At 55.3% G+C, this 13,603-nt stretch overlaps 1 protein-coding gene across 1 annotated transcript in view; it reads left to right on the top strand.

Moving 5' to 3' along the window:
- The first annotated feature begins 12,209 nt into the window (after window positions 1–12,209).
- LOC108491260 (oral-facial-digital syndrome 1 protein homolog) overlaps window positions 12,210–13,603 on the top strand; it is a 12,337-nt gene continuing 10,943 nt past the window's right edge. Inside the window, exons 1-2 of the mRNA XM_029567621.1 lie at window positions 12,210–12,276; window positions 12,677–12,775. Coding sequence (XP_029423481.1) covers window positions 12,683–12,775 — 93 coding nt within the window. The 5' untranslated portion in view covers window positions 12,210–12,276; window positions 12,677–12,682. The remainder of the gene's footprint in view (window positions 12,277–12,676; window positions 12,776–13,603) is intronic.

Below are 13,603 nucleotides of genomic sequence, written 5' to 3'. Positions count from 1 at the left end.
CTGGATCAGTTAGTTCTCTGATGATCAGCTCCCTCTCCTAGGCTCCTGGACTATCTGCTCCCTCACAGCTGGGCTCCCTCTCCATGGTCCTAAGGATTGGTTCCCTAGCACTGGGCTCCCAGTACTAGTCTCCCTCACCCTATCAGTTAGTTCCCTGACAATCAGCTCCCTCTGCTAGGCTCCCTGACTATGGGCTCCCTCACAGCTTGGCTCCAACTCCAAGGCTTCCTGATGATTGGTTGCCTAGCACTGGGCTCCTGGTCCTAGACTCCCTCAGGACTCCGGTCTCTGACTTATGCTCCCTGTGGATCAGGTTCCTCACAACTTGACTCTGTCTGCTAAGCTCCCTCATGGGATCAGTTAGTTCCCTGATGATCAACTCCCTCTCCTAGGCTCCTGGACTATCTGCTCCCTCACAGCTCTGCTCCCTCTCCAAGGCTCCCTGACGATTGTTTCCCTAGTTCTGGACTCCAAGTCCTAGGCTCCCTCACCCTGTCAGTTCCCTGAGGATCAGCTCCCTCTCCTGGGCTGCGTGACTATTAGCTCACTCACAGCTCAGCTACCTCTCCAAGACTCCCTGAGGATCGGTCCCCTAGGGCTTGGCTCCCAGTCCTAGGCTTCCTCACCCTATCAGTTCCCTGAGGATCAGCTCCCTCTGTTATGCTCCCTGATTATCAGCTCCCTCACAGCTAGGCTCCCTCTCCAAGGCTCCCTGAAAATAGATTGCCTAATGCTGGGCTCCTGGTCCTAGGCTTCCTCAGGACTGGGGTCCCTGTCCTAGGCTCCCTGTGGATCAGCTTCCTCACAACTTGACTCTGTCTTCGAAGCTCCCTCACTGGATCAGTTAGTTCCCCAATGATCAGCTCCCTCTGCTAGGCTCCCTGATTATAGGCTTCCTTACACCTAGGCTCCCTGTCAAAGGCTACCTGACTATCTGGATCTGTTGCCTAGAGCTGGGCTCTGGGTCCTAGGCTCTCTCACCCAATCTGTTAGTTCTCCAATAATCAGCTCCCTCTCCTGGGCTCCCTGACTGTTGGCTCCCTCACAGCTCAGCTCCCTCTCCAAGGCTCCCTGACAGTTGGTTCCCTAGAGCTGGGCTCTGAGTCCTAGGCTCCCCCACCCTATCAGTTCCCTGAGGATCAGCTTCCTCTCCTAGGTCCCCTGACTATGGGCTCCCTCACAGCTCGGCTCCCACCCCAAGGCTGCTGAGGATCAGTTCCCTAGCTCTTGGCTCCCAGTCCTAGGCTCCCTCACTGGATCAGTTAGTTCTCTGACTATCAGCTCCCTCTCCTAGGCTCCCAGACTATCTGCTCCTTCACAGCTGGGCTCCCTCTCCATGTTCCTGAGGATTAGTTCCCTAGCACTAGGCTCCCAGTACTAGGCTCCCTCACAGGTTCAGTTAGAGCCCTGAACATCATCTCCCTCTCCTGGGCTCCCTGACTATTGGCTCCCTCACAGTTCGGCTCCCTCTCCAAGGCTTCCTGATAATAGGTTCCCTAGCGCTGGGCTCCTAGACCTAGGCTCCCTCACCCTATCAGTTCCCTGAGGATCAGCTCCCAGTGCTAGACTCCCTGACTATTGGCCAACTCACAGCTGGGCTCCCTATCCAAGGATCCTGGACTACCAGCTCACTCATAGCTTGGCTCCCTCTCCAAGGCTCCCTGAGGATCGGTTCAATAGGGCTTGGCTCCCATTCCTAGCTCCTTCACCCTATCAGTTAGTTCCCTGAGGATCAGCTCCCTCTGTTAGGCTCACTGACTATTGGCTCCCTCACAGCGAGGATCCCCCTCCAAGACTCCTGACAATAAGTTGCCTAGTGCTGGGCTCCTGGTCCTAGCTCCCTCAGGACTCCAGTCCTTGTCCTAGACTCGCTGTGGATGAGCTTCCTCACAACTTGATTGTCTCAGAAGCTCCCTCAGCAGATCAGTTAGTTCCCTGACGATGAGCTCCCCCTCCTAGGCTCGCTGACTATAGGCTCCCTCGCAGCTCTGCTCCCTCTCCAAGGCTCCCTGATGATCTGTTCCCTAGTAAGAGGCTCCAGGTGCTAGTCCCCCTCATCCAATCAGTTCCCTGAGGATCAGCTCCCTCTGCTAGGCTCCCTGATTATTGGCTCATCACAGCTTGGCTCCACCTCCAAGGCTCCCTGATGAGTGTTTCCAAAGAGCTGTGCTCCTGGTCCTAGGCTCCCTCATGGGATCAGTTAGTTCCCCAATGATCAGCTCCCTCTCCTAGGCTCCCAGACTATCTGCTCCCTCACAGCTGGGCTCCCACTCCGTGGTCCTGGGGATTGGTTCCCTAGCACTAAGCTCCCAGTACTAGGCTCCCTCACCCAATCTGTTAGTTCCCAAATGATCAGCTCCCTCTCCTGGGCTCTCTGACAGTTTGCTCCCTCATAGCTAAGCTCCCTTTCCAAGGCTCCCTGACAATTGATTCCCTAGCGCTGGTCTCTGAGTCCTAGGCTCCCTCACCCTATCAGTTCCCTGAGGATCAGCTCCCTCTCCTGGGCTCCCTGACTATTGGCTCACGCACAGCTTGGCTCCCTCTCCAAGGCTCCCTGTGGATCGGTTCCCTAGGGCTTGACCCCCTGTCCTAGGCTCCCTCACCCTATCAGTTAGTTCCCTGATTATCAGCTCCCTCTGCTAGGCTCCCTAATTATCGGCTCCCTCACAGCCAAGCTCCCTCTCCAAGGCTCCCTGATGATTTGTTGCCTAGTGCTGGACTCCAGGTCCTAGGTTCCCTCACAACTCGGGTCCCTGTCCTAGACTCCCTGTGGATCAGGTTCCTCACAACTTGTCTCTGTCTCCTAAGCTCCCTCACGGGATCAGTTAGTTCCCTGATGATCAGCTCCCTCTCCTAGGCTTACTGATGATCAGTTCCCTAGAGCTCCTCTTCTGGTCCTAGGCTCCCTCACCCTATCAATTAGTTCCCTGACCATCAGCTCCCTCTGCTAGGGTCCCAGATTATCAGCTCCCTCACAACTGGGCTCCCTCTCCATGTTCCTGAGGATTGGTTCCTTGCAATAGGCTTCCAACACTAGGCTCCCTCACCGGTTGAGTAGTTCCCTGAGGATCAGCACCCTCTCCTGGTCTCCCTGACTATTGGCTCCCTCACAGCTGGGCTCCCTCTCCAAGGCTCCCTGAGGATCGATTCCCAAGCACTGGCCTCCCAGTCCTAGGCTCCCTCACCCTATCAGATAGTTCCCTGAGGATCAGCTCCGTCTGCTGGGCTCCCTGACTATGGTTTCCCTCACAGCTAGCCTCCCTCTCCAAGACTCTGATGACAGGTTGCCTAGAGGTCGGCTCTAGGTCCTAGGCTCCATCAAAACTCGGGTCCCTCTCCTGGGCTCTCTGTGGATCAGCTTCTTCACAACCTGACTCTGTCTCCTAAGCTCCTTCACCAGATTAGTTAGTTCCCCCAATGACAAGCTCCCTCTCCTAGGCTCCTGGTCTATCTGCTCCCTCACAGATGGGCTCCCTCTCTGAGGTCATGAGGATTGGTTCCCTAGCACTAGGCTCCCAGTACTAGGCTCCCTCACGGGTTCAGTTACTTCCCTGAAGATCATCTCCCTCTCCTGGGCCCCCTGACTATTGGCTCCCTCACAGTTCGGCACCCTCTCCAAGGCTCCCTGATGATAGGTTCCCTAGAGCTTGGCTCCAGGTCCTAGGCTCCCTTACCAGATCAGTTAGTTCCCTGAGGATCAGCTCCCTCTGCTAGGCTCCCTGACTATTGGCTCACTCACAGCTCTGCTCCCTCTCCAAGACTCCCTGATGATTGGTTCCCTAGCGCTGGCCTCCGAGTACTAGGCTCCCTCACCCTATGAGTTCCCTGAGAATCAGCTCCCTCTCCTGGGCTCCCTGACTAATGGATCATTCACAGCTCAGCTCCCTCTCCAAGGCTCCCTGAGGATCGGGTCCCTAGGGCTTGGCTCCCAGTCCTAGGCTCCCTCACCCTATCAGTTAGTTCCCTGAGGATCAGCTCCCTCTGTTAGGCTCCCTGATTATTCCCTCCCTCACAACAAGGATCCCTCTCCAAGGCTCCCTTACAATAGGTTGCCTAGCGCTGGGCTCCTGGTGCTAGGCTTCCTCAGGACTCTCCTAGGCTCCCTGTGGATCAGCTTCCTCACAACTTGACTCTGTCTCCGAAGCTCCCTCAGCAGATCAGTTATTTCCCTGTGGATGAGCTCCCTCTCCAAGGCTCCCTGATGATCTGTTCCCTCGTGCTAGGCTACAGGTCCTAGTCTCCCTCATCCAATCAGTTAGTTCCCTGAGGATCAGCTCCCTCTGCTAGGCTCCCTGATTATCACCTCATCACAGATTGGCTCCATTCCAAGGCTCCCTGATGAGTGGTTCCCTAGCGCTGCCCTCCTGGTCCTAAGCTCCCTCATGGGATCATTTAGTTCCCCAATGATCAGCTCCCTCTCCTAGGCTCCCAGACTATCTGCTCCCTCACAGCTGGGCTCCCTCTCCATGGTCCTGAGGATTGGTTCCCTAGCACTAGTCTCCCTGTACTAGCCTCCCTCACAGGTTCAGTTAGTTCCCTCACGATCATCTCCCTGTCCTGGGCTCCCTGATTATTGGCTCCCTCAGAGTTCAGCTCCCTCTCCAAGGCTCCCTGATGATAGGTTTCCTAGCGCTGGGCTCAGAGTCTTAGGCTCCCTCACCCTATCAGTTCCCTGAGGATCAGCTCCCTCTGGTAACCTCCCTGACTATTGTTACCCTCACAGCTTGGCTTTCTCTCCAAGGCTCCCTGAGGATAGGTTCCCTAGGGCATGGCCCCTGGTCCTAGGCTCCCTCACCCTATCAGTTAGTTCCCTGCCGATCAGCTCCCTCTGCTAGGCTCCCTGACTATGGGGTCCCTCACAGCTTGGCTCCACCTCTAAGGCTCCCCGATGATTGGTTGCCTAGCGCTTGGCCCCTGGTCCTAGGATCCCTCAAAACTCGGTCCCTGTCCTAGGGTCCCTGTGGATCAGCTTCCTCACAACTTGACTCTGTCTCCTAAGCTCCCTCACCGGATCAGTTAGTTTCCCAATGATCAGCTTCCTCTCCTGGGCTCCCTGACTATTGGGTCCCTCACAGCTAGGCTCCCACTCCAAGGCTCCCTGAAGATCTGTTGCCTAGCACTGGGATCTGGGTCTTAGGCGCCCTCACAACTCGGTTCCTGTCCTAGGCACCCTGTGGATCAGGTTCCTCACAACTTGTCTCTGTCTCCTAAGCTCCCTCACCTGATCAGTTAGTTCCCTGATGATCAGCTCCCTCTGCTAGGCTCCTTGACTATGGGCTCCATCACAGCTGGGCTCCCTCTCCAAGGGTCTCTGGGGATAGGTTCCCTAGCACTAGGCTCTGGATCCTAGGCTCCCTCACCCAATCTGTTAGTTCCCCAATGATCAGCTCTCTCCTGGGCTCCCTGACTATTGGCTCCCTCACAGTTCGGCTCCCTCTCCAAGGCTCCCTGACGATTGGTTCCCTAGCGCTGGGCTCCTAGTCCTAGGGTCCCTCACCCTATCAGTTCCCTGAGGATCAGCTCCCTCTCCTAGACTCACTGAATATCAGTTCCCTAGAGCTCCTCTTCTGGTCCTAGGCTCCCTCACACTATCAGTTAGTTCCCTGACCATCAGATCCTCTCCAAGGCTCCCTGACTATGGGCTCCCTCACAGCTCGGCTCCTACTCCAAGGATGCCGAGAATCGGTTCCCTAGCGCTTGGCTCCCAGTCCTAGGCTCCCTCACTGGATCAGTTAGATCCCTGAACATCATCTCCCTCTCCTGGGCTCCCTGACTATTGGTTCCCTCACAGCTGGGCTCCCTCTCCATGGTCCTGAGGATTGGTTCCCTAGCACTAGGCTCCCAGTACTAGGCTCCCTCACCAGTTCAGTTAGGTCCCGGAACATCATCTCCCTCTCCTGGGCTCCCTGACTATTGGCTCCCTCACAGTTTGGCTCCTTCTCCAAGGCTCCCTGATGAAAGGTTCCCTAGTGCTGGGCTCCAAGTCCTAGGCTCCCTCACCCTATCAGTTCCCTGAGGATCAGATCCTCCTGCTAGGCTCCATGACTATTGGAACCCTCACAGCTGGACTCCCTCTCCAAGGCTACCTGATGATAGATTCCCTAGCGCTTGGCTCCTGCTCCTAGGCTCCCTCACCGGATCAGTTAGTTTCCTGAGGATCAGCTCTGTCTACTAGGCTCCCTGACTATTGGCTCACTCAGCTCGGCTCCCTCTCCAAGGCTCCCTGAGGATCCATTCCCTAGCACTCGGCCCCCACTCCTGGGCTCCCTCACCTTATCAGTTAGTTCCCTGGCGATCAACTCCCTCTCCTTGCCTCCCTGACTATAGGCTCCCTCACAGCTAGGCTCCCTCTCCAAGGCTCCCTGAGGATAGGTTCCCTAGCACTAGACTCCCTCCTCCTATCAGTTCCCTGAGGATCAGCTCCCTCTGCTAGGCTCCCTGATTGTAGGCTCCCTCACAGCTAGGCTCCCTCTCCAAGGCTCCCTGACAATTTGGATCTGTTGCCTAGTTCTGGGCTCTGGGTCCTAGGCTCCCTCACAACTCGGTCCCTGTCCTAGGCTACCTGTGGATCAGGTTCCTCACAACTTGACTCTGTCTCCTAAGCTCCCTCACCAGATCAGTTATTTCCCCAATGATTAGCTCCCTCTCCAAGGCTTCTGGACTATCTGCTCCCTCACAGCTGGGCTTCCTCTCCATGGTCCTGAGGATTGGTTCCCTAGCACTAGGCTCCCAGTACTAGGCTCCCTCACCCTATCAGTTCCCTGGTGATCAGCTCCCTCTCCTTGGCTCCCTGACTATAGGCGCCCTCACAGGTTGGCTCCCTCTCGAAGGTTCCCTGACTATTGGTTTCCTAGCACTAGGCTCCAGATCCTAGGCTCCCTCACCCTATCAGTTAGTTCCCTGACAATCAGCTCCTTCTCCTTGGCTCCTTGACTATAGGCTCCCTCAGAGCTCAGCACCCTCTCCAAGGCTCCCTCAAGATTGGTACCCTAGTGCTGGACTCCAAGTCCTAGGCTCCCTCACCCTATCCGTTAGTTCCCTGAGGATCAGCTCCCTCTCCTGGGCTCCCTGAATATGGGCTCCCTCACAGCTTGGCTCCATCTATAAGGCTCCTTGATGATTGGTTGCCTAGCGCTGGGCTCTGGGTCCTAGGCTCCTTCAAAACTTGGTCCCTGTCCTAGGCTCTCTGTGGATCAGCTTCCTCACTGCTTGACTCTGTCTCCTATGCTCCTTCACCGTATCAGTTCGTTTCCTGAAGATCAGCCCCCTCTCCTTGGATCCCTGACTATCAGCTCCCTCACAACTAGGCTCCCTCTACAAGGCTCCCTGAGGATGGGTTCCCTAGTGCTAGGCTCCATGTCATAGGCTCCCTCACAGGATCAGTTAATTCCATGATGATCTGCTCCCTCTGATAGGCTCCCTGACTATTCGCTCACTCACAGCTCGATTCCCTTTCCAAGGCTCCCTGAGGATCATTTTCCTTGTGCTAGGCTCCCAGTCCTAGGCTCCTTCACATTATCAGTTCCCTGAAGATCAGCTCCCTCTGCTAGGCTCCCTGGTTATTGGCTCCCTCACAGCTAGGCTCCCTCTCCAAGGCTCCCTTACAATCCATTGCCTAGCTCTCAGCTCAGGGTCCTAGGCTCCCTAGAAACTCGGGTCCCTGTCCTAGGCTTCCTGTTGATCAGATTCCTCATAGCTTGACTCTGTCTCCTAAACTCCCTCACCAGATCAGTTAGTTCCTCAATGATTAGCTCCCTCTCCTAGGCTCCTGGACTATCTACTCCCTCACAGCTCTGCTCCCTCTCCAAAGCTCCTTGATGATTGGTTCCCTGGTGCTGGACTCTAAGTCCTAGGCTCCCTGACCCTATCAATTCCCTGAGGATCAGCTCCCTCTCCTGGGCTGCGTGACTATCAGCTCACTCACAGCTCAGCTACCTCTCCAAGACTCCCTGAGGATCGGTCTCCTAGGGCTTGGCTCCCAGTCCTAGGCTTCCTCACCCTATCAGTTCCCTGAGGATCAGCTCCCTCTGTTATGCTCCCTGATTATCAGCTCCCTCACAGCTAGGCTCCCTCTCCAAGGCTCCCTGACAATAGATTGCCTAATGCTGGGCTCCTGGTCCTAGGCTCCCTCAGGACTGGGGTCCCTGTCCTAGGCTCCCTGTGGATCAGCTTCCTCACAACTTGACTCTGTCTTCGAAGCTCCCTCACTGGATCAGTTAGTTTCCAAATGATCAGCTCCCTCTGCTAGGCTTCCTGATTATAGGCTTCCTCACACCTAGGCTCCCTGTCAAAGGCTCCCTGACTATCTGGATCTGTTGCCTAGAGCTGGGCTCTGGGTCCTAGGCTCTCTCACCCAATCTGTTAGTTCTCCAATGATCAGCTCCCTCTCCTGGGCTCCCTGACTATTGGCTCCTTCACAGCTCAGCTCCCTCTCCAAGGCTCCCTGACAGTTGGTTCCCTAGAGCTGGGCTCTGAGTCCTAGGCTCCCTCACCCTATCAGTTCCCTGAGGATCAGCTCCCTCTGCTAGGCTCCATGACTATTGGCACCCTCACAGCTAGGCTCCCTCTCCAAGGCTACCTGATGATAGGTTTCCAGCGCTTGGCTCCTGATCCTGGGCTCCCTCACCGGATCAGTTAGTTCCCTGAGGATGAGCTCTCTCTCCTGGGCTCCCTGACTATTGGCTCACTCACAGCTTGGCTCCCTCTCCAAGGCTCCCTGAGGATCTGTTCCCTAGCACTCGGCCCCCAGTCCTAGGCTCCCTCACCCTATCAGTTAGTTCCCTGGTGAGCAACTCCCTCTCCTTGCCTCCCTGACTATAGGCTCCTTCACAGCTAGGCTCCCTCTCTAAGGTTCCCTAACTATTGGTTTCCTAGCACTAGGCTCCGAATTCTAGGCTCCCTCACCCAATCTGTTAGTTCCCTAATGATCAGCTCCCTCTCCTAGGCTCCTGGACTATCTGCCCCCTCACAGCTGGGCTCCCTCTCCATGGTCCTGAGGATTTGTTCCCTAGCACTAGGCTCCCTCACCCTATCCGTTAGTTCCCTGAGGATCAGCTCCCTCTCCTGGGCTCCCTGAATATGGGCTCCCTCACAGCTTGGCTCCACCTATAAGGCTCCTTGATGATTGGTTGCCTAGCGCTGGGCTCTGGGTCCTAGGCTCCTTCAAAACTTGGTCCCTGTCCTAGGCTCTCTGTGGATCAGCTTCCTCACTGCTTGACTCTGTCTCCTATGCTCCTTCACCGTATCAGTTCGTTTCCTGAAGATCAGCCCCCTCTCCTTGGATCCCTGACTATCAGCTCCCTCACAACTAGGCTCCCTCTACAAGGCTCCCTGAGGATGGGTTCCCTAGTGCTAGGCTCCATGTCATAGGCTCCCTCACAGGATCAGTTAGTTCCATGATGATCTGCTCCCTCTGATAGGCTCCCTGACTATTCGCTCACTCACAGCTCGATTCCCTTTCCAAGGCTCCCTGAGGATCATTTTCCTTGTGCTAGGCTCCCAGTCCTAGGCTCCTTCACATTATCAGTTAGTTCCCTGAAGATCAGCTCCCTCTGCTAGGCTCCCTGATTATCAGCTCCCTCACAGCTAAGCTCCATCTCCAAAGCTCCCTGACAATCCATTGCCTAGTGCTCAGTTCAGGGTCCTAGGCTCCCTAGAAACTCGGGTCCCTGTCCTAGGCTCCCTGTTGTCAGGTTCCTCACAACTTGACTCTGTCTCCTAAGCTCCCCCACCTATTTGTTAGTTCCCTGAAGATCAGCTCCCTCTCCTAGGCTCCCTTACTATGGGCTCCCTCTCCTAGGCTCTCTGATGATTGGTTCCCTAGCACTGTGCTCCTGGTCCTAGGCTCCCTCACCCTATCAGTTCCCTGAGGATCAGCTCCCTCTGCTAGGCTCTCTGACTATTGGCTCCCTCAAAGCTGGGCTCCCTGTATGAGGCACCCTGAGGATAGGTTCTCTAGCTCTAGACTCCAGGTCCTATGCTCCCCTCAGTGGATCAGTAGCTTCCTCTGATAGGCTCCCTGACTACTGGCTCCCTCACAGCTTGGCTCCCTATCCAAGGCTCCCTGATGACATGTCCTAGGCTCCATCACCTGATCAGTTGGTTCCCTGACTAGCAGGTCCCTCTGCTAGGCTCCCTGACTATAGGCTCCCTCACAGCTTGGCTCAACCTCCAAGGCTCCCTGAAAATTGGTTGCCTAGCACTTGGCTCAGGGTCCTAGGCTCCCTCACAACCTTGGGTCCCTGTCCAAGGCTCCCTATGGATCAGCTTCCTCACAACTTGACTCTGTCCTCGAAGCTCCCTCCACAGATCAGTTAGTTCCCTGAGGATCAGCTCCCTCTGCTAGGCTCCCTGATTATAGGCTCCCTCTCCAAGGCTCCCTGACAATCCATTGCCTAGCGCTCAGCTCAGGGTCCTTGGCTCCCTCAAAACTCGGGTCCCTGTCCTAGGCTCCCTGTGGATCAGCTGCCTCACAACTTGACTCTGTCTCCTAGGATCCCTCCCTGGATCAGATAGTTCCCTGAGGATCAGCTCCCTCTCCTAGGCTCCCTGACTATAGGCTCCCTCACAGCTGGGTTCCCTCCCCAAGGACTCTGTCTCCTAGGATCCCTCCCTGGATCAGATAGTTCCCTGAGGATCAGCTCCCTCTCCTAGGCTCCCTGACTATAGGCTCCCTCACAGCTGGGTTCCCTCCCCAAGGCTCCTGAAGATCGATTCCCTAGCGCTGGGCTCCCATTACTAGGCTCCCTCACTGGATCATTTAGTTCCCAGATGATCAGCTCCCTCTGCTAGGCTCCCTGACTATAGGCTCCCTCAAAGCTGGGCTCCCTCTCCATGGTTCTGAGGGTTGGTTCCCAACGCTAGGTTCCCAGTCCGAGGCTCCCTGAGGATCTGTTGCCTAGACCTTGGCTCCAGGTCCTAGACTCCCTCACAACTCGGGTCCCTGTCCTAGGTTCCCTGTGGATCAGCTTCCTCACAACTTGACTCTGTCCTTGAAGCTCCCTCCGCAGATCAGTTAGTTCCCTGAGGATCAGCTCCCTCTGCTGGGTTCCCTGATTATAGGCTCCCTCACAGCTTGGCTCCACCTCCAAGGCTCCCTGATGATTGGTTGCCTAGCGCTGGGCTCCAGGTCCTAGGCTCCTTCAAAACTCGGTCCCTGTCCTAGACTCCCTGTGGATCAGCTTCCGCACAACTCCTCTCAGGCTCCTAAGCTCCCTCACTGGATTGGTTAGTTCCCTGATGATCAACTCTTCCTGGGAGGCTCCCTCAACGATCACTTCCCAGATGATCAGCTCCCTCTCCCTGGCTCAGTGAAGATTGGGTCCTAGGCGCTTGGCTCCTTCTAGGCTCCCCCCGCCCCCCCAGCTCACTCGCTCTCCCGGACAGTGGAGGAAGTTTAGTGGCCGAGCGTCCACATACAGATACACTAGCACAGGGTCGTTCAGGGCTATGAGGCCCGCGGGCGAGACCCGGGCCACAGGCCTCTCACACTGCAGTGGCTCGCCGGCACACAGACATCCCCCGCCCCCGCGGGCGTGGCTGTCACTCAAGGGGCTGGCCCTGTGCCTGGGCCATTGGTCGGGCCGCCCAGCAGACCTCACCCCCTCCCCCTCCCTGTCCGCACTTCGGGCGGGGCCTCTCCAGCTCAGCTCTGGCTCTGGTGGGAGCCAAGCTGCGGACCCGAACTGTGGGATCCGGGTCGGGCCTGCCCCGGGGAGAGGATCTTGTCAACACCACCGCGACAGGCGGGGTCCGGGAGCAGAGCTGGGCCGCCAGGAGAGGCACTTCGCTAGACAACTCCAGTTGCAGTTTCTGTTTTGCACGTCATTTTTCAGACACGGAGAGCGTCTAAAACTGCGTGGAAAGCCGGCGATCGCGGCACACACCCCGGTTGGAACCCACCAGTGCTGTGAAGGCCGGCAGCGCTAGGGCTCGGAAAACCAAAACCGTCGGAGCCTCTTCCGGAAAAGCAAAAGGGAGGTTTCACTGCCGCCGGAAGAGCCTGCCCCGGCGCTGTATGCAGCCCTGGGTGTCCCTTACTCGGACTGGAAAGCTGCACCCCGGCTGCGAGACTGTCCACGCGGGTGGACGTAAGGTGCACCCCGGCTGCGAGACTGTCCACGCGGGTGGACGTAAGGTGCACCCCGGCTGCGAGACTGTCCACGGGGGTGGACGTAAGGTGCACCCCGGCTGCGAGACTGTCCACGCGGGTGGACGTTCCGTTCCGTTTGGCCTGCTTCCGGGAGCGGTGGAGTGGGCTGTGCAGCGCGGAAAACTGTGTGTACCGAGTGACTCCCTCTGGTCCCCCCTCTTCTAATCTAGGTCTTCCTACTCCGGTTCAGAGCCCCTCCTGGATCTCCGCCCGCTCACCGTTTTGGACTGCAGAGGAAGGTTGTGCCGGTGCTTACAGGAGTCCCCGAGACAGGCAGGATTCCGAAGCCAGGGATACCCTCTCAGTCTGTAGCCTGGGCTGGGTCGCTGCAGGTCCGGCTCCGAAGGAAGCAGATAGTGGATAAAGGCTCAGATAGCTCTACCTGCAACTTCCCAGGGATGGGCAGAGAGGCAGTCTGTTGTTTCTCTCCCTTAGGGCTTGCTGGGAGGCCCACTGGGATGTTAATGTCAAATTCACATCCCCTCTGCCCTGCCACCTATAACTTGTAGTCATTTTCTCTTCCAGTCTGCCATGTCCCCCAATTGTGAGGTGTTGAATCAAGATAAACTGCGTAAAAAGCTATACCAGACGTTTAAGGATCTGGGTATACTGGACACGCTTAAGGTATCTGATTTAGACATGACTGTGTTGAACTTTCACCATCACCTGTAACAGGTAGTCCACATATGAATTTGTCCAGAGTTTGGCTTTTTAAAGTAGTAAAATATATACATTGTATTGTGCGTTACACTGTAATAATGGAAAATGTTTCAGTCACCTTAAAAAAGCTTATTGATTTGTTGGACTGACATTACCATAGCACATAACATGTATGTAGCGAGCACATTGTAATAAGACTAAACTTGTTTTACAAATCGGGTTTACAGTCTAGATTTGACAGATTATGCATATGTAATGGAAGTAGGACTGTCGTAGGGAAAGGGGGGCAAAGGAAGGTAATGGGGAGGTGACTATGAGCAAAGTACGGTGATACACATGTATAGTATAAACATCATAGTGAACCCATCCACAAACCCAATAATCAGGTTAACAGTTTCCAGAGCTAAGAGGTGGTTTTGCACTATGTTTGGATGGCACTACATAGAAAATACTAAGTGTACTGCTTACTGTGGAATAGTTTGAGACATGAATTTTTTTTCTTTAAAATATGTTGGAACATAGGAATATTTAATGTAAGCAGCAAATATGTATTACTATACTTTAAATTTGGACTAACAGCAAGAAGTAGGGTTAGCTCAGTGTTTCATTACAGTCTCTTTCAAAGTATATTTTACATTAATTTTTGTGTGTGTGAATGAGTATTTTGCCTAAATACATGTGAGTGTGCCACATGGGTTTAATAGGCCCCTGATCCCAGGGGACTGGATTTACTGACTGTTGTTAGCCACCATGTGAGTGTTGGGTGCTTTTAACTGTGAAGCCATCTCTCCA

Source organism: Nannospalax galili, unplaced genomic scaffold (genome assembly GCF_000622305.1).
Source record: "Nannospalax galili isolate Female #2095 unplaced genomic scaffold, S.galili_v1.0 scaffold301, whole genome shotgun sequence".
In the NCBI taxonomy this organism is placed as follows: Eukaryota; Metazoa; Chordata; class Mammalia; order Rodentia; family Spalacidae; genus Nannospalax; species Nannospalax galili.
This window is presented reverse-complemented; position numbering and strand designations above follow the sequence as displayed.